The sequence below is a fragment of the Diadema antillarum genome, unplaced genomic scaffold, assembly GCF_040938485.1.
Source record: "Diadema antillarum isolate AM-2024a unplaced genomic scaffold, OU_Dant_1.0 scf00000018, whole genome shotgun sequence".
Lineage (NCBI taxonomy): Eukaryota > Metazoa > Echinodermata > Echinoidea > Diadematoida > Diadematidae > Diadema > Diadema antillarum.
The window spans coordinates 2,135,553-2,161,673 of NW_027270907.1; the positions used below are offsets into that span (position 1 = coordinate 2,135,553).

Genomic DNA, 26,121 nt, shown 5'->3' on the forward strand with positions numbered 1-26,121 from the left:
GATCTTCCCAATTTCTTAATATCCTGTTACTTTGGCTGTGACTCATTAGTGACGAGGACAGTTGGTTGTTATTTATTTCCATGAGGTTAGTTGACTGTCTCCTTTTATTATGTTACTCCCCTGACTGCCTGCTTTTATCCCATCTTTCGAATCCACCATCCCACTGCTGGAGTCATGCAGCGTCTTGCCCAGTCCTCAGATGATCGATTTGTTCTTATTTGTTATGGTTGAATGCCTTTTAAGTTTTGAAATAAAGATACGAATTTATACAGCTTTAACAAAAGAACTAAATGAGTCAATATTGGGGTAATCCAAATTTGTTTTATTCATCTAATAATGACCCCATGTCATTTATTCACATTGAATGACGATCCATCAAGCTCCCCCACTGGTTCTGTTGAGTTTTATTTTTATCGTATTGATCTTCCTAATCTTTTTCTATCCTGTTCCTTTGGCTGCAGCTCGTTGGTGATGGGGGAAGGTGGGGGTCTCATTTTGTCCGGCTGCGCAACAATTCTTTTTCTTTACTTCTAGTTTTATCTCAAGTCTCACTTTGCCCACATGGGACCTTGTTACGTGAAATTTTCCATTTTAAATAGCCAAATGAATCGTCATCTCGAGGGGAATTTGACTGGGGCAGGACATCTGTCAAATGGTAACGCAGGTGTCCTATAGTGCGGATAAACTCCACTTTCTTGGACACTTGCAGATGCCAAGCTGGCCTCCCTCAAGGTAGTGTCATTAACCCTACATTATTCAATTTGTATATCAATGAAATTACACACTACTGGGCATCAAATATATACTGTGTATGCTACTAATATCACTATAAACTATGTTTATTTGTCCAAGTCGGCCATGGTCCATTGAACCTGGAAAAATGGCCAGATACTTGGAAATACAGATAGGTCCCTAGTCTAGATCATGACCAGGTATTCATCCAAGTGGAGGAACAATTGATTTAATAATGTGAGAATATAGAAAAGGCAGCCCTAAAATTGAGAAGGAAGTTAAGTATGTTGACCACACATGTCATTAGAATAGCATATGACAAACCAAAGGAATGTTCAATAGAACCTAAATTTGGAGGAAAGATATGACCATTTGGTTATATGTCAAGAAATTGCTCTTTCTACCATCAACAATTTCATCTACACCAAAGCCAAAGAAGTGGGTCTACAACATAGGAGTAATAACCTTTGACTTTGTTTGTACAAAAGTGTATTTGTGGATTAGTACACATCTGCAAATTGGAATACCCAGTTGGAGCAGAAATTGCGAGCCTAATACAATGACAACAGAAGGCAGTCAAGATGGCTGAAAGAAAGGGAATCTCTATCCCAGACAATCTCAACGAAGAGTAGAACACTTTAAAAGAAAGAAGAATGTCAGAAATCCTGTCTCTCTCGAGGAAAATGAGCACATTACTCCCGACACAGGGAGGGTAATGTCTGAATAAGGAACCCAGGTTTCCTCACAGAGAATGAATATCTGTAGGCACTAAAGATCAGGGCAAATGTGGTAACTTGAAAAGAAATATCAGCTGCAGGAAATTCAATCTGACAGCAGAGACAATGGGAAACATTTCAGGCTACTGCCAATCCATTCCAGACCTATGAAAAACAAAACATGGTCGTATCTGTAAAGAAATCATTGGGGCCACCGAAAGCCAGTGGTTTCAGAATTACTGAGGAAACGGGGCATTGGGATCCATGTCACCAGCGCCACCCTTGGACACCAACTCTAACCCTAACCCTAGGACGCCAAGTCCGCGTCACCCAAGGACCCACAGAAGCTATTGGGCATAAACCTTTGCCTAACCCTAGATCTATGTAATTTGCCTAAATGTCACAATAATTATACAACATACAAAAGGAACATTTCCTGGGTTCTACATCATTCTGCCCTTGGAAAAGGCCAAGCTTTTATTCTCATCATGGCTCTTTCAGTGGTAGCCATGCAGGATGTTGTATGATTGGTATCTGGGGCAGTAAAGAATGGAGTAAATGTAATTTGATATCTTTTGCCTCACTAGTAAATCCGTGATGATTGAACAATATAAACTCGGGGAGCAGAGCAATCACTTGTGCTACAAGACATGTGAGCTATGTCTACCTAGGCTAAACTCAATAGGCCATGCTTGCCTGTTCATCCATTTTGACACTGCACCATATACACAATGGAAAATTAAATTAACCATTTACTTCACCTCTGTCTTGCTATCGAACATTCAGTTCTTCATCTTGTTGTTTCAACATTTCTTTTGATTTTATCTGAGATAAGCACCTGGTTGTTCATCTACCTGCGTACCAAGCCAAAATGTCGGGGCTCAAGATCCTCCGAAAAGGCTGGTAATTGTCATAAAATATAGTTGCACATAAGGCCGCAAAAAATTCAATATTCATTCCCACTTGTATCATAGGAGGAGAGATGTGTATGAAGACCACTTCACTCTAGATTTTGAGAGAATCTTTGGCCAAAATAATGGGATACCACCCTAAAAGACTCCACGTTTTGGGGGTTCGAGATATCTCTTGTATTGATGGTTAGAAGCATAGACCCATAAAGGCTACCAACACAAAGGCAGGAAATATAAAAACAAAATGCGAAAACAGAAAGACAACCCTGGTAACGTCTGTACTAGAAAATTGGCAAGCCTGGAAAATCAAGGAAAGGGCAAGTATAGGATACAATGGATCCAGATTCTAGACACCTTGTACCATATGTGTTATTTGTACCCTCTCATATCTTCCACACCCTATTACACCCTATTCCTTTGAGGCAGAAAAGAATTGATTTTCACGATTTGATTAGTAATCTGGACTACAAAACCACATTGTACATATGCCACAATGGATCATGCCATGTTGTTATGAGTAGAAACAGAATTTCAACAATTAGAACATTGCACAGCACTTCAAACTTTTGGCTACAACATAAACAGTAGTATCTGTCACCTGAACTGATACCCTGGAAACAATCCCTGCAATTTACCTAGGAGAATATCTTTCATGATACTTTTAAATTCCTCATACCATGCAACAAGATCCTGCCGCCTCCGGATAACTTCATCCACCGCCAGTCTTTGCTGCTCCTCGATGATATTTGGCAACTCGCTCCAGTCCTTGACATAGATGAATGGTGCACCGTGCTCCTTCAGCAATCTGAATGGGCTGTGCAGGCAGTCCCCTTCGGTTGGGAGGTCCTCCACGACTGGCATGGATCCCAGGGCGCAGGCCTCGTAAATCCGGTAGCACTCTGGGTTCATGCCCACGGGACTGAGTGTGAGGTCACTCTGGGTGATGACATTGATGTAGGACTGCAGGCTTGCTTCAGTCTCATCTGGCTCCCAACTGGTAATGATACATTGTATAAATTCACAAAAGCAAATCATTTCAGGTTTTCTGAAAACTTAGCGTATTCATGGGGCAGATCTCATTAGGAATAACCCTTTTTCCACTTATATATCATGGCCTCATTCATTTGGGAATTTTGTCACACCATGGAACAATAGCTACACACAATGCTATACACATGTGTACAGATATCAAATTAGAAAAAAAATCTATGAAATGAGTCATCTGTGAAACCTTTCGGAAAGACGAATTACAGAATATCTGATTTGTGTCCTCATCAAGGGTGAATATTAACATCAATAATGAGAAGACATATCCAAATCTTGAATTTATTTCCTATACACAAACAAATCATTTACACTTTTGTACATCTTTTCCTGTGCTATGGTGGTGCCTCCGACAGCCTGGTGCTACACTCGTGTACTACCACAGTGTGTAGAATACACTGATAAAACAAATCGTAACCTGTAATAGGAGTAAAGGGTCAGACATTCTGGTCTCCTTACATATCAAGGACTTGAAAGTGGTTCAAAATTGCCAAAGGAGTACTGGACATGTCAAGCTTGGGTTACTATCAACGGAATTTTGTCAATACTTGTGTTTGGGTCAAAACAGTGTTATAGTGGGTATCAAAATCTAAAGATGCTCCAATTACTATAAAATATACATCCAAATATTCCCAAAAATTGGCATAGGACACGACATCCCTGTGCATGCCTGCCACTTGACTTCCAAATCCAGTCTTGTAAGAGATGGACAGTCATATTGACATTCATTGGTTTGTTTGCTTAACATTTTTTTACCAAAGTTCATTCAAATCTGATTTTAAGTCTATATTTCAGCACATGTGCATTGACCTATCGGCATCGCTGGTTGTTTTGACTTGGTGAGAGATCAGAAATGCAGCAACCTGAACTTTTACAAAGAATCACAAAATGAATATATGTATAATTTGTGGTTGGAGCACCCTGTCCACCTAGGCATCAACTGATGGCACCCTGATCCCTTTAAATTGCTGGAATCAGAAATAATCATCTAGCATGGATTAGTTTGCTCAGTATTACTAGGGTCCCCTCATATACACCACTTTCAAACCCAACCCTGTCAAGGGACCTTTACGTCTTTCTTTAATCACATACAGTGGAAATTTCTCAAAGTCCGACAGCTTACTTTTTTCGGGTTTTCACGTAGCAGTAGTTCTGGAGTTGATGACTGGCCATGATTCTTGACAGCTGTTCACGTGATGAACCAGGATAGACTGTGCCCAAGAAATTACACAGATAGTGCCGTGGAGAAGCAAGGTGCAGCTGACTGCTATTGACCACAGGAAAGCCACGGTACCTTAAATATACAACAAATACAGAGGGAAATTAGATGTAACAGAGGTCAGGATCCACCCATTTCCTCATAGCCGAAATCTTGCAACATCAATATAATCACATTGTGACAGGTATGCCACTATGTATGTCCAGGACCATGTAATGTGCAACTTCAGCACTAAAACTGCTTTTTTTTTTGGTCATAGCCAATCTCATTATAAGAGTGGCTTTATACATTGACTGGTGTGGAAGAAGATGAGGGTAAGCAGAAATTTCCTCAAAACATCCAATATTTCTCTATCTCGGTTTGTCATAACATTTTTCTCCTGTACAATGGAATTTCACACCATCAGAGAGACTAGTGGATCATTTTTTCCGTGAAATTCACAGCAAAACTTTACAGATTTTTAAAACTTCTAGATACAAATACCAATCATGTTTGAAAAACATACTACCGAGTATCCATGAGTTCTTACATTGTGACCATCCCAGAAATATTCTTTCCTCATTATCTTCGGTAGTACAGGACATTCAAATCCACATTTAGCAATCATTCCATGTACTGGTAAAATGTTTGCCATCACTTACGTTGCCACACCCAAGGGCCACTGCAGAATGTCTTGTCCATTCACTATCTTGGTGTCATACACGATAAAGAGTAGGTCTATTCTTCCTCCATTGCTCTTCATGTAAGGCAAGACCCAGTCATTCTGACATTGTTCATTGCCTATCAGCATGAGCACAACTCGGGCTAGTCTCGGGTAGGATGCCAGGTGGTCCAGCCAGGTCTTGGTGTGGTAAACTGTGTCCCGGGATCGTCCATTCAAAATGAGAACGACGTTTTCTGCATCCTGGGGTACTTTGTCGGGCATAACTCCATCACCATGTCTCATTCTGAAAGAGATATTCCAGACATTAACACTAAAGATAACCCCATCAAACTACACAATGATAATCTATTCTTCAGTTACATCGACAATAAAGGTATGCTCTCAAAATGAATAAAAAAATACAAACTTTGGTAGTATTGTGAAAACCTTTTGATATTCACAATGCTTAATCTCTGCTTAAAGGGGAATTCCATTCTGATGGCATGTTGCTTCGAATGAAAACAGAAAATTCAGGAGTAAATCAGTCAAAATTTGGGGAAAAAATTAGACAAACACAAAAGTTATGAACTGATAACTTGTTTAGAGAGTACGACAAATTGGCAATTCTAAGGTAGGCGTTGAGCAGTTCTCAATTTGTTTTGTACACATAATTTCACTAATTCTCGTTTTGCTCAACTATTTTCACACAGACCTTATCCGAGAACATGAAAAAAACATCTTGCATTTAAATGTCTCATTGTATATAATCAAGAACAGAAGAAAGATAAGAATTAGTGACTTTTGGTGTACAAACAAAATGGAGAGCTGCTCAACACCTGTGTCACTGAGTTGGCAAGTTGTGACTTTCTATAATTTTTTGGTTCATAACTTTTTTGTGTTACTTGTTTTTTTTTTCAAAAAATAAAAAATTCACTGATTTTCTTTTCTGATTTTCCTGTTTTGATGCAATGCACCAAATCAGGATGGAATTACCCTTTAAAAGAAATCAGCATGGAAAAAGATAAGGATAATAATTCCACAAAATTCCATTTTTTCATGAAAAACACACATTTCCCAAACTTGTTCCCGACATATCTTAAAAGGGTAATATCATTCCTCCTGCTTTCTTAAAAGAGGCAAGTCAAGTGCTCTTTCATTATGCTAGAAAAGTGAAAAAAACATTGAATTCTATCTTTATTTTCTTTATATTGCTGTCCATACTGAGGTCATGAAGTAATGTAGCCTCCTTATCCAGCGATGATGGCACCGAAACTTTTGAATCCATTGCCTGATTTTCCTCAAACTTTCACTAATGTGTTCTAATATTGCTGCTTTCACTCAGTCCACATCTACCATATATTTGGACTTTGCTTTCTTTAACCTGTCAAGGACAGACTGATTTGCTATAACACGCATTTCTCAGAGACACCTGCCCGAGTATACTTGGGACTCGTTTTCAATGGGTTAATACCTTGATTTACTACACAAGGGTTGGGAGTGGATGGCATTTAGTCTCTCACTATGACTTCTCACAAAATAGAGATAAAATAATGATCATAAAATTTCCACCAAAATCTTGTGTGTGTTTGCACACTACACACAATTATACTGACTGCATACGCATATCTTCCTAATATTTCCCCCTTTCCTTTTTTACTTCACCCGCCAGAAGCGGCTAATTTCATCAGTAGAAAGTGAAAAGTGCAAGATGTACATATGTATGCCATTAAAGACATTGTATATGGGAAAGTAAACACCAATCATTTCTGCTGCATTTTCAGCGTAGTCGACAGCAAACTCCCCATCGTCAACAGCTTTTCTGTTTCATTGCACAATCATACATGTACACACAATACTAACATATTGACCTTCCAAGACATAGTTTATAAACGTCTGGCTTTGAAACCAATGCCAAGACTTTCCTTTTACCCATTTAAAAGGTGCAAGTTTTGATATGTTCCATCAAAAAAATTATTTAAAAAAAATCTGCTGTATAAGAAATTTTATAGCAAATCTATTTAATGCAGTCTGGGTGCCAAAGTCACATTCTGAGTCTAACCTTGTTTTCGAAGGTTCGCTCATTTTTTGAAGGTGACAAATCCAAATCTGGTGATGCAAAATGGCTGTTGAAAATAAATTCTTACATACTCCTTTAAAAATCGTAAAAAATTAAAAGATTTGATGGTTTCATCCATTTTCAAGGGTGCTGCATCCGAATGGGTGTTGCGAATCTTGCCCCCTCGAGGGTTTTTCGGAAATCCAAAATGGTCACAAAAATCTGAAATCTTGGTGTATGTACTTATGAAAAGTGCTCCCCTTTTTTGGCACCATACAAAAGAATACATAAGGTGTCACCACTTTAGCCACCCCCCCCCCACCTTTTTTAAACCCCGGAAGTGCGTAAGTGGCATGAGAAAGAAATAGAAACCTTAAAGTGTGAGCGTGGTAAAAATATGTTTTTGCGTGCTGCAGATTCCCCCCCCCCCCTTTTTTTTTTTGCTTGACAGCTGAAGAAACCCAGAAGTGGCACCAGAAGTTGCCCTGAAGGCCTTTCTTTTTTTTCTTTTTTCTTTTTTTTTTTTTTTTTTGGGGGGGGGGGGGCTTGTTAGCTCATGAAACCCAGAAGTGGGGCCCCTCCCCCCATCCCCAAAACTTTTGAAAACGTTTGGCCGGCGGTGTAAGAATATATTTCCTGATGTGCTGAGCCAAGCTTATCCCTTGTATGAATTCAGGTTTGGGGTTATCAAGTGAAATGATTCTATCATATTGGTGTCTATCATACTGGTTCCTTAAAACCTCAATTTGCCATTTTCACCTTTGTCACATGAATTATCTGGAGCTCCCATCTGGATAGAGTAGTCTAGAGTAAAATATCTTGTTTGCGGCAGTTTAAGCATTGTTAAGGGTTTTTCCAACTTGTAAACAAATCAGGCAAATTATTTTCAACCACTTCATATATCATAGACAAGATTATTATTCATTAATGCAATTGTTTTCAAAAAAGAAATTTACCATTGACCAACGCAGTTTTCATGATTTACCAGGACAAAACTCGGCACAATTTTCGCCGACAAGGGCGCTATGCAACGTAGTATTTCTGCTTGCGGCACAATGTACAATCCCTATGCAATACGCGCGTGCTCCGCGATCTTTAGCTGAACGCCTTCACATGTCTCGCGAACATTGCGTAAGCGCCAATTCCCATTGCGAAAGCATGTGAAAATAGCTGGCGCACATGCATTGGTTGCAAACAAGATCGCAATTCTGGCGGTGTTGTTGATGTCTTTCTCGTGTTTTTCTGAATTTTTTCGATGGTAACATCCACTTTCCGAACAAATATGGCGGCCCACATCGGCTCGCGAAAGTTCTATTTTATGTGAGGATATGTTTTCAAAATCCATGAGCATATCATCGGGAAAACGACAAAAGATCAAGTTTCTTGGACCATTATTTCTTAATTGTTATGTTAAGAAGTACCCAAAATTTTATTTTGGATGCGATATGTTGTCATTTAGGTGAGAAAATTTCACTTTCGTCAGATCGTGCCCATTTCATTGGTTGGTTTTTGTTGATTGCTAGTGTGTTAGTATATGTGTAGTGTGCATGTAACAGTGCAATGCTGTGTTTAGCGGTATATTACCGTGTATGTTGTACCTGCCGCGAACGGCTGCACGGCCGCTTACTGCCGCAGTTACTCTATATGCATGTACATCCAACATACAAAATAAATCAAACCTCTTTCTCTTACATGCTGGCACAACTAAACCATACAATTTCACAAACCAGTGAACTGCCTGCTTGCTTGGTTTAAAAAAAAAAAAAAAATCACAAAGGACTAGTCTTTGACATTTTAAAATTCATCCCAAATAGGAAATACAAATTCTAATGCGTTTAATTTATCTCCTTAAATAATCTTCATGAGAATTATACCTGCTACCAGTGCTAGAGACAAGAGTCCAGACTATAGCTATGCAGCTGTGTCCATCAATCATACCTTGACCATTACTTTGCTATGAACTGCTCAACAATTTACCCTAAAGCAATATTGTTTATCACACTTGCAATTTCTAACGAATAATTTTGACTCTATTAAACTTCCAACTAACCATGATACATGAAATATATACATCACACTTGCCATAAGACAAATTTCTCCTTGCATACCATTGAATCTACTATTGATAATTCAGTTTTCACAAAGACCACATGTAAAATAGATTTACATAAAAATAATTGTACGGCAAGCTGCCATTAAAATGACCTTGGACAGTTTGCTTTACCTTCTGACTTTCAAATATTACTTTTCACACTTTCCTAGTAGAAATTCTTTTACCCAATTATTGGCTACTAAGGTTTTCTTTCATTTCATGAAATGTGTGAAAAATAACATAACTAAATACAAATGATATAAATTTAGCTCCTAACCACTTACAGTTCTTGAAAAGTGTGAGTCAAGCTGGGGGAAATGGGTGCTTCTCCGAGCCTGTGCTGCCAAAGGTTTGCACTGGAAGTGATATTCTGGTAGTGCCCGACATGCATTGGATAACCTGCAAGTCTGAGCATGTGCCTCATCCTTGGTGCTCCCAAACTTACTGCTACCACACACCCACAGGAGAGCCTGTGGCAGCTCCTCAGCAAGGCATCCTGCTGCCAAAAGCTCTTGGTGTCATCTGCCCACTATCATACCTTCCTCTCATATCTTAGCCCTCCTACAACTGTACGCCCACTCATGTGCACCATGCATGATTGCACAAGCACAAAAAGACCCCACCTTCTTTCTACACAACAGAGCACATCTGGTCCAAGATTGTAAAAACCCTGGACTATGTGTTGTTGCCTTCCTAGACAAGACTGATAGCAAAGCCCACTCTCTTGTTCTCCCTTATTCCCTATTCAAAGTAAGCTTAGATTTGAATATTATGCAAATGCGGAGGAGGAACTACAGTATTCACACTGTGACAGCTGGTAGAGTGTAGTTAAATTATATGTGATTCACACTGATGCAAATACATGATAAATGAATGCTTTTCTAGCATACAGAACCTGTGAAAAAGATTTTCAGTGCTTTTAATGGACCACTTTACATACATATTCAAATTTATGGGTGTGTCTTCTGTCCTGACCTAATACCAAACTATTCTATCAACCTGCACCTAAGAAAAACACATTTCATACCTGGGATCCAATTTGCATATGTTAGTTTTGGCTACATCAGGCATACTTTGTACCTTGGGCAAGCTTTCAGGTTGTCAAGAAGAGCTCTTGTAAGAAAGGCATGCATAAAATTTGAATATGTTAGTACCCCAGTCTATTGCATAGTGCTACGGAGCAGTTCAAAAAACTGTGAGTACATTTAAATACTAACCGGAAAAGAATGCCATTAGATTTCAGCTCTCCATAACTCCATATGCCACCTAGTCTCGGCTCAAGTTGACCACCCAGTATATGCTCCCAGGTGTATGTTCCTGATGGGCAAAAGTCAAAATACATAAGTAAATTACACTGAAATTAGTCTTTACTCCTGAATGGTAAATATGCTTGTGATGCTTTTCTCATTCCTGCAAATAATGATTGATAACACTCAGCAAACATAAAAAAGGCAGAGCTACCAAGTCTCACGCATTCTGAGTGAGACTCAAGCATTTTATAGGGGTCGTCTCACGATCTCACGCATGGTACCCATTTTTCTCACGCATCGGGCAAAGTCTGCAATTTTTGCCCATAGTAAGGAGCATAGCTCAAAGGATTAAAGTGATGGCTACAATTGACGGTATATTTTCCTTTTGTCTTTCAAAATAAGTAAAAAATAGTCATTTAAGTATGCACCTGATCGCACCATTAAGAGGTAACACGGGCCAAGGGGGGGGGGGGGGGGGGGGGGGGGGAGAACCTCTCCCACACCCTTGCTTGCGTGCACATTCGCTTGCCGAGATGCCTAGTCATGAAAATCTCAATCATAAACATTTTTTGAACTTGGCATCCCTGAAAAGGTCCAGTATCAAAGTCTTGTATATTTGCTTTAGTCTACATAAAACACTTTTGCATTCCACATCTAATTTCATGTCAATACAATAAATAGGCCAGTTTGTATATTTAGCTTGTGTGCAAGTTGGTTAGGCACGTCACTTGTTTTCAGCTGACTTAATGCATAAGCATGCCTGATGTAACAATTTGTGGAATTTGTGTTATTCACACCAAGAATGAACTTGTGCAGACCAGGGGGCATTTCATCAAATGTTTTGTCAGATTTTTTTTTTTCTGACAAAATTCCTCTCAGCCAATCAGATGCAAGGAATTCAGTAGCTTATTAAACAGTTTGTCAGCTTGATGAAATGCCCCCATGCAACCAGATTGGTCCATCAATCAAAACTTAGGGAAGCATTCAATTCATTGTTTTGCAATGAATGCATTTACAAACCACTTTTTTTCTCAGTTAATATTGTCAAATACCAGGCTTGCTGTCAGGTGGACTTGCTACAAAACACCATTCAAAAGGATAACATGAATAACCGTTACATCACAGGTGCTTATCTCTGTGAATTTAAAAAGGAACATGTCTGCTGGAACAAATTATGATATCTGCTCATGTGCAAAGTGGAACTATGATCTTGCTTATCTCTGAAGAAAAATTCTTCAAAAACTTTCAATGTTATAGTTCACTGATTTTTTTAAATATTTATATATAAAGGAATAAATATGCGGTAATCATATCTCTTCCCTCTGTGTCATTTAATGAATATGATTACAATGACTATACATCACTTTACACTGCCATGATTTTCATGGAATTTGACCTGTAAGCTAAATCAAGTTACATTTTTTCACAAGGCACAAAATATTTGTTGGAGCATGGACCTACCACACAGGGACATACATCGCTTGCTAATTAATTCAAACACCCGTTTCCATCAAAAGCGTCACAATAACATTTTGTACATGCTTTCGTGCTTTGATCTCATCACAACGACCTCTGACTGTCAGCCTAGATGAAAACAAAACGGCGCTTTGAAAAATCTAAAAACTGTATGCGCAGAAGATAATAACTCTATCAAATGAAGAAATATGCATGTGCAGTTGTAGTGTATATCGGGAAATCACTCAAGCAATTTCATTTGCAAAGTGTGCATATTTTACAAGAGAAAGCAAATATTTTGGCAGGTTGATCGTGATCTGTAATCTAATGTTTCCCATTTTTCGCACATTGTTTCAGAGTAAACATGGATAGCAGGTTCAGTAGATGACATGCATGTCTTTCCATTATTAAGTAATGTTACATGCGTGTCCACAAGTGTCCACTTCTGTAAATTTTGTGACATAAAGTTTGTCATGTTTTGAGGTTTTACTGCTCCCTGTCATTGGTGTTTTGAAAAAGGCACCTCAGCCAAATAAGCCCAAACGGAGGGAAATAGCTCCTTTGCCTTAGACTTCAGAGTTATTTGTCATTGGGGACAAATAGTATTTTGTTGCTAATTTGGAGATGATTCTTTAAGGTTGATAGCTGCAATACCTTTGAAATAAATGGAAAAAAAAATCCCACAATGCTGACTGGAACAGATGCAGTATGTACTCTTGAATAAGCAATCTTGTGATGATCATAATTCAAATTAATCTCAAGGCAGTTTTCCTGTTTTCTACTGCTAAATGCTTTATGAGGATACAGACAGCAAAACAAGTGAGAGTTTTTTTTCCTACACATCACTGTCTCCTTTTGAAAAAAATAACAACAAAAATCTCACCTAATCCAACTTTACTCCAGACTTCAAAGACTTCTACTCTGTTTGCTGGAGTTGGCCTGGGCTTCTTGTTGAGTTGTTCTAGCTCATGGTCTTTGGTAGCATGATGCTTCCCACTGCTTCTCATCTGTTCATCAAACCAGTTATTAACCTTCTTCACTTCTGGTGCTAAAAACAAACAAACCCAAAATAAAAACAAACAAACAAACAAGCAACAAATAACAACAATCAAATGCACATGTACAAATGTTCAGAAACAGCTGATAAAGGGAAGTGAGGTTTGATAACCAGTTAAATGGGTATATCTTATACACAATAAAAGTAACATAAATCCAAAATAAGTGACAATGGTATCATCATTATGGTCATGGCTGTTTAATCTCAAGTAAATTTAATGAAATCCTTAATGGCACTTTGGATAAACCATAAAGAATGAGCCAAATCTCTGGTTGTTGAGGTATTGTATTGATTATTGAGGTAGACAAGTAATGCCATTCATAAGTAAGGAGGGGATTGATTAAATCACACCAGCTTTCTTGTCTAGGATTAGCCAGCCTGCACAACTACAGGTTTGTTTTAAAGGTTTCTTCTAGCCTTTACAATCCATAACCTTTACCATGGCCATTTGATAACATGGTTTGTCGCTGCAAGTTATTGAATATGAACAGAGTAAATCGGACTGTGTGGGCTGGCCTTTGCAGGAGTGACCAAGTTATCAGTCAGGTGAACATGTTAAAGGTTATGGATGATAACACAAGTTTCCATCATACACACAAACCTGCATTCATACAGGCTGGCCTATTCGGCCACTTTTATCTATGTATAGTAAGTCTACTACTCATCCACCACCTATCTTTTAGATTGACCACTCTCGCGCAATGGCTTTCTTGCGTATAAAATAAAAAAATATGCGTGGGACGGGGCGCAATATGCTGGAACATTCAAACACGAATACAAATCAAGAAAAATTAGGGAAATACTGGTAAATAATCTGAGGAAACAGGGGGAAAAAGAATTGAAGAAAATCCTCATTAATAATAGAGTTTCTACACATAATTATTGTTAGCACTTATTTGCCCATTCACTGGATTTACGTGCTTTTCAATGGGAAAACAGGCGGTCGATTAAAATGATGAGCTTGCACCGGTGTACAGCGAAAAATGTCACTTGTGTTTTGTCGCTGAGAACTCTGCGCATACCGTACAGTACGAGTCGGAATAATTGTGATATGGTGCCAACCACTCCCCACCGCAGTGCGCGTGCACCCGTGCGTTTAGGCAGGGCTGCCAACACTGGAAACTAGTTGAGAGTGAGACTCCCATAGGCCAATGCTATAATTTAGGAGTCAAAATGAGTGATCAATAGAAATGCATGCAAATGAAATAAAGTTTTAGAGTGAGAAAGGACCAAAATGCGCGAGTCTCAAGCTCAATGTGTGAGAGTTGGCAGCCCTGGTTTAGGGTTAGGGTATAGTACATAGCCCTCCGAAGCTGGGTTACTTTTTTTCATTTGATACGCACCATTATTTCATTCTGACTGTGTGAAGATGCAATTCTAATCCCCATAACGCCATGTTCATCTAATTTAGCTTGAACTTCTGATACAACTTTACAATACAAGATTACAAGTTATGACATAATTAATTAATTATGTATTGTTTATGGATTATGAACCTACCAGTGAAGAATAGATAAAGCGTGTAAACACTAGCCAGAACGTAGAGAAGGACCACTCCAGTTAAGATTTGCCGAATTCTCCGGTTCATACTGCACTGTCAACAACGTCAAGTTTTCATTCTTCATTCGTTTGTGAGGCTATCTTGTCAGGCCAAGGAGATGTTAGTGTTGCAGCGTCCTGCGCTGTGAAGTTGCGCTTGTCACTGAACTCTCCTACATTTTCACATGTTCAGTCAGCAGCAGCTGCTAGCTGGGTTCCAGTACACACAGATTGCGAAATCGACGGTTCCCAACCTCCCTGGCTCGACTCAACACACACAGTTGACACACACGTGTGATAACGCTACGCTGTACTGTGTACACGCGCTCGCTACTTGCAGACTGACAATGATGGCGCTACCGGGAATCAGGGTTGGCTCCATAGTAAAGTTCACCTCGACATTATTTGGCTTTTCTCGGCTTGGAACAAGTAAGTAGATTTGATAACACATTCAATCATATTCTATTCTTTCTCATCTGTTCCGTAGCACTAGCCAATCCATTCTGACAACCATTAGATGATAGATCTAGTCTAGCTCCACGGCGGCGCGCACGTGAATGATGTGGCACGACATCTACACGGAGCTATCTAGCAGCCGTGCGGTACATACGCTGTTCGACTGCCCGGCAGGCTGGCGGCGCGTGCACTTGCCTTGCCCCGCCCGGGCTCGGTGGGGGGCTGCCTTGGGCATGTTGGGATCTCCCTATTTAACAACAACTCGTTTTAGGAATTTAGATCTGGGACGGCCTAGCCAAGCGCCTGTCAGGTCATTTATTTGCTGCAATGAGGACTTGATAAATGATGAGGCGGCAAAGTCAAAGAAAAAAAGGCAAAATTGAGAAATAAAATAGCCCCACTGCACTGGCACTGCAGCGCAGCCGCAGCAGGGCGTGTTTCACTTGTAAAGTTGTACATTGTATCTAGGCCTGAAGTGAAGATGCATAGTCTATGATAGATTCTAGTCCGGTGGGTGAGAGGGCGCTGTGATGATACTGCCGTAATCGTGATATAGTCTCCACTGCTGCGTGTCCGTACTAAATACAACCCTACCTAACCCTGGCCTTAGCCCCGGAGACCGCGCCGCCAGGCGCGGTCCTGGCGGCTTCCCCGCAGTTTCGCTTATGTTATAGTTCAAGTATTCTGTGCGCTTGTGCAAGTGATTGTGCATTCTGTGAACATCGGTGAGCTGCTTATAAGACATCATTTTGTGCATCACAAGCAATGAAATGCATCAAACAGTCGCCGATGATAGTCATTTAGGTTTCATCGACCCATGTAAGTATTCCTAGTAGTTTCTGTTGAAAAATTAAGGAAATATAGCGCCGCAAAGGCACCCGTTTGTTCAACATGAAGATCTTTTATGGGAGCACGGCGCAGCCGCCACACGCCGGCTGTCGCAGTTACCTAACCCTATACCCTAACCCTAGTCCGCGGGTGCACGCTCTCTGTGTTGGGGCCTATGGTGAGGACTATATCACGATAATGCCCACCGTTCAATAGCACGATACGATTACGAAGGTTGCCGAAGTTGAGCTGTCATCAAGAGTATAAAAGCGGTAACATTGGTCACTGCTTTCGTTATCTTCTCTGCGCGTCACACAGTCTGTAGTGTAGTGTAGTGATGCCAGGAAGTGTGCTTATGATGATAAACTTATGACGTGCTTCTTATTGTGACATCACAAAAGAAGTTTGAAAAGTGCCGTACCCCTTAACTATACACAGCCCAGGCGCTGTAAGTAGCGACAGTATACGCACAGCGTACTAACAGCATCTGGTCGGGCTACATCTCCCTCAGCCGAATCATAAGCCGAACTGTGATGGGACCACTATTAACTACAGTTGATCGAACTTCTTCAGACTCACAAAGCGCTAAAGAGGAGTCGATAGCGTAGGTCTCTATAGGAAAATTGCGCCATGCGCCCGCGTATGCATTTGACTGAAACACCAACACCATGTGCCCTTAAATTTTAAGTTCAACTTAAAATTATGGTAGACTATCAGTGTAGTAGGCTGTTGAGTGTTGTTGCTGTGTGTGATTTCTTATTCTAACTTTCATAGAAGAATGAAAACATTATCTTTCCATACACTATATACAGGCATTTTAACAAATTTAATTCATTCACCATGTACAATGGTATTCACCTGTATTCACCTGGTGAATACAGATGAATTTGATTTGATTTGATTTGATTAAGTTATTGTCCAATTAAAGGAAATTTATTTTTCACTTGGACTTGGTTTGACAATACAGATACATGTATTAGATATTACATATTGTAATATGCATGTTCGTACACATTTCAATAATTTTGCGAATTAGAGCAAATGGCCTTTTTTTCGGCATGAAATTGTCACACTAAGTCACAGATTGCCACTGGCATTCAATGCATATAAAGTACTATTTGGTAGGCAAGAACTATTTGGTGCATTTTATCTTTGCTCTCGCAAAATTTGTGAAATTAAACTGCATGCGAACATTTCTCGTTGCACGACAGTATGCCAGTTAGGCAGATTCATTGATCTAATCGAAGAGGGGCATCCAAGTTGGCAATTTTTTGACAGAATTGCATAGGTTAGTCTTCAGTGTCATTGACATCATTAAAAGAAGTAGTCTACACTGTCGCTGTATTTGCTGCACGCTTGATGCAGGACAATGCTCTAAACCACGAAGCCCCAGTCACAGGACTGTCAAGTTCTCGCATCATCATCAGCGCAGTGTTAAATGGTGGAAGATGTCTACATAGTCGCTAGACTTGAATACCCGTGCAATGTTCCATACACTTGTACATGTAATTGCAAGTAGTTTTTATATGTAACTCTTGCTTACTCCGTATAGTCGTATCCCCTCAGATATAGATCCTACAATTATGTATGTAGGATACACAGTAGACTGCAGAACAGCAGTGTATCCACACAGAATATCTGACAGGAATATGAGATTCCAAAGGATTACAATACTTTTCCATGGGTGGTATGTTAACTGTACCTGAATGACAATTTACCTAGTACATTATTTGAGAGGAATTTGGAAGAAAAAAAAAAACAAAACAAAACAAAACAAAACATTTTCAGTCCTTTACCAGTAATCATCAGCTCATTTTCAATGAAAACCATCCAGGCAAACCACTTTGGATCGATTCAGACAAACCACTTTGGATCAAGGCCAAGTGAGTTTTGAAATTTTTTGCAAGTGCAGCTGTCTGATAAGGAAAGAAATGTAAACCCTGATTGATCTCACAAAGGGCACACTGCTCACAGATATTAAAGATGTGGCTCTATACATCAGTTTAATTTTTGCAAAAATCTTATCTAGATTGATGAGTTGTCAATAACCAATTACATATCTTGAGCTTTGTTTCTTTGTTTCTTTGTTTGTTTGTTACTTGATATTAGGAGCAAGAGGAGGAGGAAGATGTGTATGGCATTCACAGAGATGCAGCTTCCATTCAAGCAGTTTTAGGAACCAGTGCAACAGTGCAACCTCATCACAGGACAGTGGTGCAAAAACAGACAAGCCATGGAGGCTGATCAGTGCAGTCTGCTTGGAGAGATTTCCAGTCATCAGTCAGGAGATGAGTGAGGTTGAACAAAGTTACTTGGACATGGTCAAGGCAGTGGAGTTTGAGAGGAGTGCATTATCCCTGCATGAGATAGCTGTGACAGCTGACAGGTATGGAGATTACCCTCATTGTTGAGTACATTGTCATAAAGTCAGAACAATTCACCAACAATGTTCCCCTTCCATACAGATCTGCACAGGACCATAAGGGAATTGAGAGAATGCAGCCAAATATTCCAACCTACTCATCATATGTTATGTAGAAATTCCAATCCCCCTTCACCCCCTCATTAAAAAAAAGGGGGAGGGGGTTGAAGAAAGCTGCTTTGATACATATGTAATATAGATTAACCTCATTAGCTAATAATTTATAAATGCAATTCTGAAGAATTGCTAAGCAATTTCCTTTCAAGATGACTGTCTGTGACAGCATGATGAATTTTGTCATTCATGTTGTTTACAGGGCTTTATCCAGGTTTCACTTCTATATGCATTTGCCCTCCCATTCTGAACATTGCGGTTACTTGAAGCTATAAAGGACACAGGAGTAGAATGGTAAATGTTTTGTCTTTCTCTCACAATGGCACAGAAAGAGAATGGAGAAGAAGCAGGCTGGTGAACAGGAGGCCGATGAGGATGTAGAGGGCGATGATGGAGGAGGTTTGATGACTGCCCTAGACGTGGAAGATATAGCCACAGAAGAACTTTCCAAGTTCCAGGCTGCTTCAAGAATTACAGGTTTGAGAAGATTTTGTAATACCAAGTATCGTGGCTCAAAGGGGAAAAATAATTTCTCACAGAGCAACCCAATTTCATGAAAGCTAAATGTTAAACAAATAGTCAATAAGGTGTTCATTGGACATTAAAATTGTGCAAATGTCCAACAGAGAAATAGTTTTAAAAAGAACGTAATAAAACGAATAGTTGCAACTAGAAAGGCAGCAAATAGAAATCGTGATCACTACTTATCGGTAGCTGCTGATTCTTCTTTAAGTTACCTGATAAGTTAGTCTCATAATGAGTCCTTTTTGCAACAGGGTTTCTGAGTGTCATCCAGATTTGTTCAGGAGTTTAGATTATTCTGTGCCTCATATTAGTAAACTTCAATTTTAGACAATTGATAGGTTGACAAAGCATACTCATATGAAGATGGATGGTAAAGTATTGACTAACTTTGTTTATAGTTCAGTTTCATAATGAAAGTTTTTCATTAGTAGTGTCTAGTTTCACCAGTATATTCAATGTATTCAACACATAAGTTTGCACTTGAGAATATCTTACTCTTCTTTGGATAGACTGTGGGCATTGCAGATCATCATTGATTGTCAAAGATGTTTGAATTTCATTTCACAGAGTGTAGAAGTCAAAGACACATTGATTAACAACTGCTTTACAACTATCTGTCCATATAATGAAGCTGGTTCGATGACTCATTGCTACTTTGTGACATCAGTTGGTGAAAATTTTTTCCAGTGTTTAATGAGCAGTCATCATCAACAAAGCTGAAACTAGAAAAGCACTCTGAGAGTGCAGAACTCTGCCAAGCAGCTACTCTTTCATAGTAATCAGTGATTTCCACCCATATGCATGCAGAAAAATTGCCCTATTTCCCAATATAGAAGCCTTTGTTACGTCGTAAATCATGCCTCGTCCTAGCAGAAACTAGAGCATGCACTTTAGTGCGCTTATGAAAACCTCATAAATGCGCAGTTTGAACTCCCAAGTTCATTGACCCTACCTACCAAAATATCAAAAATCCTTCATAAAATCCATAAAAGTTTCTGGATCACTACCAAAATTTAATCGTATGTTCCTTGTGTCATTCTCAACCTTTCCTGCAAGTTTCATCTAAATCTGTTCCCTTTTTGAGTTATTTTGCACACAGACAAACAAATGGTAAAGAAAACAACCTACCCCTTGGCAGAGGTAATATAAGGGCCTTTTTTTCATCAAGATGCAATGGTTTCTGTTGTCTAGTATTCAGTGTAGTGATTTGTTTTTGTTTTTGTTTTTGTTTTTGTTTTATCTGCCAATAAAGCATGTAGAATGGTCATATTTTAATGCCTACAGCTGCAGATGAAGGTGATGACAGACGTTCCTTGAATCGCAGACTGACAGATAAGCTGGTGCTTCTTGTGAAGTGTAGAGTTGGAGATGATAGGACATGGATGCTGCCCCATGGCCTGAGAGAAGAAGGAGAAACCATGAAGGAGGTACTTTCGAAAATCTATTCTTCCATAGGACTAATATTTCATTCTGCATGACAAGATGTGGCAAAGTAAAATGAGGCGGTGTTTACAAGTGTAGTAAACCTTTTTCAAAGTTCATTACCATACTTTGATTTGCACTGTCATTCGCCAGTGAATCTCAAAACAAGAGAGTGGTATTATGAATTACTGGCATAATCATTGAATTAATAGATTAATCAAGATAGAGTCCCTTATGGGTCATGGTAATTTCATTGAATCACTACTCACTTCACAGTGTGATGAGAGTAGTAAGTTTGATTAGATTTAGGTCTGCTTATACAGTCTGATCATGGTATGCAGTTATCAATGCAACTTGTGTTGTATGATCAAAATTGTGGTTAGTTTTATGTTTTGTAAATTCTACTTCACAGAGAATACGAATGTTTACATGTATGACAAGTTCAAGAATGTAATCAAAGGCATATGTGTTTTTAAATCACATGAACTTACATAAATCATGATCACAATGCCTTTGGTGCGCTTGTTCCTGAAGCACACTCACATATTAATCATTGGCAAGATTGATGCTGTGCACATTATAATGTAGCATTGCATTGTATAGAGCTGTTTTAGTTTTTTTCTCAGGCTTAAACAGGTACAATGTGCACATATGTCAGCATTGCTGTCTAGATGCAGTCATTGTTGAAATCAGTATTCAGTATATGACATGTAAGGATAAACACAAATGTGCATAGAAGGAACTACAGTTAGCATGATGGCATGATGCAGTCAAACATTATTTTGTGCATTTATGCCTGATGTATTGGAAGCAAAGGTTCTTGTGGCATCAACTGATATGTACACAGGAGTGCCTGCATTCATGGCCTAAATTCATGTTCATTTGTGTTATGCTATCCAGAAAATGGCTTTAATGGAAAGAAGAGTTTTTTCTATCGATATCTGTTTTCTTTCTGTATGAAAACTGCTTGTATCACGGTATTATTTGTCTTTTCTCCATTGTAGTGTGCGCTTGTTTTGCTGTAAAACTTGTATAAAGATGTACATACCTAGCGATCAATGTTAAGCTCAGTAGATATTTGATTTTGCTGACCCCATTCAGGTACGGCTTTTGTGTTAAACTAAAGAGTTTGTGAGTGCATCAGTGCACCCTCTATTCATACCTTGCGCACCTGATCAATATTTCCATTGTTCTTAAGGCACATGTAGTTGACCTTGGAAAGGGGGGTAACATGTACGCTTGACTGCTTTCGCACAGGTGGATTACCAACCTGCCCATTCTTTGTCGACCTGTAAAAAGAATCTTGTTTGGGGGCATTCCAGTCTGCAAGAATCTTCAGTCTATTGAAGGAGGCAGACTTAATCAGAAGAAGAAGAAGAAGAAGAAGGTGCTCGGAGAATGGTGGGAGGAACAGGTTAAAAACTACTATCTGGTATGAACAAAGGCTTGTTGTCTAATTTGTGTTTTTCTTTTGATTGCATCAAATCAGGCTGCTCAAAGGGTATTATCTAATTGTTCAGCTGCAAGTGGATCTCTGCAAGCTCATTTCATGGGCAATGCACCAGTAGGCTTCTTCAAGCAACGTTTCCCAAGGGCCGTTCAAGAAGAGACTGGCAGTGCTGGTATCAAGGTATGTACATTAGCATTCCATTCCAAGATATGTCTCAAGAAAGTAGTGTTTTTACATTTTTCAAACACAAGTGGAATTGGGATGTTATTTGAGATGATATTTTTCTCTTTGGTTACATGTGTTTATCAAGCTTGTCACAGTTGTTTTGCTCCCATGTAATGAAAAAAAAAAAAATTGAAGTTTGTCACTCTCTTTTCTTCTTGCAAGTAATACATATACATCGGTTAAGTATCTGGTGTCTGTATACTGTGTTAAATACATAGGGTAGTTCTTCCTCAGTGGCAAGCACAGTTCCTTTCATATGCATTGTCCAAACTTAATTTTGATGGTTGTGTGCCATTGAACATACTGCAAGGTTTTGTAGCTCTTATTAAATCAAAGAGAGATCCAGGCAAATCCTATTATCATGTGCTGGTGTCCACCAGATTATTCTTGCTGTAATCTTTTTATGAACAGACATTTCTTTATGATCATGAAGATTTTGCTGATATATCTGCATTCATTACCATGATATTCTTCTGATGTCTTTTTTAGTGAGATATCTCATGTTAAAATGGTAAAGCAAATTGTTTTGTATGCCATGATTTTAAAGTACAAATATCAATGCAGATTTATATATATGCATATTCAAATGTCAGTGTTTGGCAATAATTCATTCTTATCCACTTCCTTCACTACATAGGTATTTTTCTTCAAGGCACAGTACATGACTGGCAATTTCTCCACAAGTGAAGATGAGACAATGATTGAAGACTTTGTGTGGGTCACTCCTTCCGAGCTTGAACAGTACCTAGGGGCAACATATCATGCCTCTGTTAAGAAATTTATATTCCCAGTGTGATGCAAGGGAGGCTGGAGGAAGATCAGCTGGATGGTCTTTGTTCTTACATGCACTGATGTTGAAGAAGGGTTCAGACTGCAGCACCAGTGATGAGGATGTACAGGATTTGACCTTGTCATGAACCGGACCATGGAATAGCATCAGTGACTATAGCCTCAATGGAGAGGAACAAGACTCTTTCTGAAACGTGATGGCTATGATGATTTCTTAGTCTGAACATATCCTGTTTTGAGCATGTGTATAGCCCTGCAGAGGGAATTTTTGGACCTGAAAACCAAATTTTTAAATGAAAAGAATGCTTTAGATAGCACCCAACTGTAACTTTCCAACAAGAGTCATAATCTGATTGGTGTTGATTCATAACGGCTGTTATGGCAGCACTCTGGTTTTGTAGGTTCCCACACTCTATGTGCGTATATAAGATTTGTACAATGCACTCCCGTTATAACAAACACGGTTATAACGAAATTCCAGTTACAACAAATTAAAAATTACGGTCGCAAATTTATCTGCTCTTTGTTCTTTATTGTTTATTTGTTTGGTTATAACGAAATTTCAATGAAAAAAAATTGCCGTTCCCGAGGACTTCGTTATAATGGGGGTCCACTGTATACGTTGATGTAAATTCCAGACTCAGGGGTTTGTGGGTATTTCTCATCTGGGGCCCGTTGCATAAAACTTACCATTGAATTTCAATGGTGACTACCGTCAAAATTAAGCGTCACAGCCAATCAGCATCAAGGATTATAAAATTTACCGCTAATTTGAAGACTTACCGCTAGAGAGGAGCAGTAAGTCCAGCGGTAAGGGTTTTATGCAACAGGGTTTGCTTGAATTTCCACGTGAACATTATCCAGTGTGTATGCACCATTTGTGGGAAGGATTTTTTTTTTCAATTTTATGGTATTATCATACCCCTGCCACACATAGTGTGAAGGGGATATATAGGAATCACCGTGATGTTGGTCGGGCGGGCGGTCGGGCGGGCGGTCGGGCGGTCGGTCGGTCTGTTGCAAAATCTTGCGTCGCGAACTCCTCCTACAGTTTTGAAGCAATTTAAATGAAACTTAGGGTAAATGATGATATTGAGGTATAGATGTGCAAGACATGATTTTTGTGTTTGTCGGACAATGCGTTGCCATGGTAACCATAATTTTACCAAAACCTTGTCGATTGAATAACTTCATAGTATTTCAGCAATCAATTTCAAAATTGGTATCTATGATGATCTATAGGTATAGTTATGCAAGACACTCTTTGTGTTTGTACTTGACAAAGCGTTGCCATGGTAACCACATGTTTTCTTCGAAATCTTGTGGAGTGAACAACTTCCACAGTTTTGAAGCAATTGAAATCAAATTTGGTAGGCGTTATGGCCTTGAGGCATAGATGTGGAACACATAATTTTTGTGTTTGTCAGACAAAGCGTTGCCATGGTAACCATAATTTTACCAAAACCTTGTGGATTGAATAACTTCCACATCATTCAAGCAATTAAGGTCAAATTTAGTATGTATGATGATCGGGAGGTGTAGTTATGCAAGAAACCAATGTATTAATATAAGAAAAATGTGTTGCCATGGTAACTACTCATTTTTGTATCAAATTGAACCATTTAATCTATAAAGGTGAAATTTGGTGTGTATGATGCTCTTTAAGTGTAGTTTTGCAAAATGTCCTTTGTATTTGTATCGGACAATGCGTTGCCATGGTAACCACATTTTTTTTTAATCCTGTGGAGTGAACTTCTTCCACAGTTTTCAAGCAATTGAAACCAAATTTGATAGGCATTATGGCCCTGAGGTATAGATGTGGAAAACATAATTTTTGTGTTTGTCACACAAACCATTGCCATGGTAACCACAATTTTACCAAAACCTTGCAGATCGAATAACTTTTCCATCATTCAAGCAATTAAAGTCAAATTTAGTATGTATCATGATCTAGAAGTGTAGTTTTGCAAGACACCAATGTGTTAGATTAAGGAAAATGTGTTGCCATGGTAACCACTCATTTTTGTATCAAAATAAACCATTCAAGCTATGAAGATCAAATTTGGTGTGTATGATGGTCTTTAAGTGTCGTGATGCTAGGGGAAAGCATGTTTCCATTTGCTGTAAGTTTTATACTCAGTATCAACTCTTTAATTGTACAGTAAACTAAAATTATTCTGTTTTCAATTTGACAAATGCACAAACTTGGTATTAACGTCATTGCCCTCATGACATCACATACTATAAAGCAACACTAGGGGCGGGGGTATTAATCACCTTCAGTGATAATTCTAGTTGGGTTTAAACTCACTTGAGAGTAAAACTTATGCCTTAAAAACTGGAGAGCAAGAATTCACACTTCAGTATCTTATCCATCACATTTAAACCAGATGCAGTATGTTTTTTGCCAGTGGTGTGACTCATTCAACAATGAATAGTCTATTGACATACCAAACAAAAACAAAAACAAATAACGAACGGTGACATACATTTAAAGAAAGTGACATTGTTTCTTGCAAAATACCAATTTCTTATGTGTACTGAGAATTTGTCCGCCTCCTTGTAAACATAAATCAATGCAATCCTAAACCTTGATTTAGGTCAGCCTGAAGGATGACTGACCTTTTGAAGTGAACATGCAAAGATGAATTTATGACAATAGACATTGAATTTGGAGATACAGGTCAATTTAGTTACTTGTGACCAACAGCCACTAGATATTGCATTTTGTCACTGGTGTTGTTTTTCATCATCTTTGCATGTGGCTTCAGATTTCTGAGATAACCTCTCAATATGATAGTGCACATTCATTGTTATCACTTTACTCTGTCTCGAACAAGGAGTGTCAACAACATAAAAGCATTGGCAGACAGCACAATGATTAAAATTTGTTCATATGCGTGTTCAATAACAGGATAGAGTTTAACATAGTCATCATACACTCTACTCAAATATTTTAAGTGAATGACAAAATAACTAACCTACTGAGTATGGTATGACTGTATATTGTAAAGTATCTTTGATGTACACTGTATTTTTGTTTGCAAGGACACAGAGAAACATTATCTTGCTGTGTAAAGTCATACATGTTGATGTGTGTGCATGTGCGTAAGGTTCAACTGAGCCTGAGGCTAAGCTGAGTGATGCCATCTTCTGATGACAGAAGTTGGTTGTCT

At 38.9% G+C, this 26,121-nt stretch overlaps 2 protein-coding genes across 2 annotated transcripts; one reads left to right on the forward strand and one right to left on the reverse strand.

Moving 5' to 3' along the window:
* Positions 1-753: 753 nt before the first annotated feature.
* LOC139727650 (ribitol-5-phosphate xylosyltransferase 1-like) lies at positions 754-14,972 on the reverse strand. Its single transcript, XM_071638632.1, has 6 exons — positions 14,676-14,972; positions 13,002-13,166; positions 10,631-10,730; positions 5,264-5,569; positions 4,527-4,697; positions 754-3,353 (listed from the first exon to the last, which is right to left on the reverse strand). The coding sequence occupies exons 1-6, from the start codon at positions 14,761-14,763 to the stop codon at positions 2,954-2,956; spliced, it is 1,230 nt and encodes a 409-aa protein (XP_071494733.1). The 5' UTR covers positions 14,764-14,972; the 3' UTR covers positions 754-2,953.
* An 89-nt stretch (positions 14,973-15,061) lies between these two features.
* LOC139727659 (large ribosomal subunit protein mL46-like) lies at positions 15,062-23,787 on the forward strand. The gene is made up of 6 exons (XM_071638641.1): positions 15,062-15,143; positions 18,108-18,384; positions 18,863-19,011; positions 20,344-20,486; positions 21,971-22,111; positions 22,794-23,787. Exons 1-6 carry the CDS (start codon positions 15,062-15,064, stop codon positions 22,950-22,952), a joined length of 951 nt encoding a protein of 316 aa, XP_071494742.1. The 3' UTR covers positions 22,953-23,787.
* Positions 23,788-26,121: the final 2,334 nt, after the last annotated feature.

What these genes read in the sequence shown, in the direction of transcription:
- LOC139727650 (XM_071638632.1), bottom strand. Translation starts at nt 14,763, where the DNA reads ATGAACCGGAGAATTCGGCAAATCTTAACTGGAGTGGTCCTTCTCTAC. An exon ending in CTGGAGTAAAGTTGGATTAG is followed by an intron (nt 10,731 to 13,001) that starts GTGAGATTTTTG and finishes TTTGCCCATCAG; the next exon opens with GAACATACACCTGGGAGCAT. An exon ending in TACGTGAAAACCCGAAAAAA is followed by an intron (nt 3,354 to 4,526) that starts GTAAGCTGTCGG and finishes TATCATTACCAG; the next exon opens with TTGGGAGCCAGATGAGACTG.
- LOC139727659 (XM_071638641.1), top strand. Translation starts at nt 15,062, where the DNA reads ATGATGGCGCTACCGGGAATCAGGGTTGGCTCCATAGTAAAGTTCACC. An exon ending in AAGGAGAAACCATGAAGGAG is followed by an intron (nt 20,487 to 21,970) that starts GTACTTTCGAAA and finishes GCATCAAATCAG; the next exon opens with GCTGCTCAAAGGGTATTATC. An exon ending in CTGGCAGTGCTGGTATCAAG is followed by an intron (nt 22,112 to 22,793) that starts GTATGTACATTA and finishes TTCACTACATAG; the next exon opens with GTATTTTTCTTCAAGGCACA.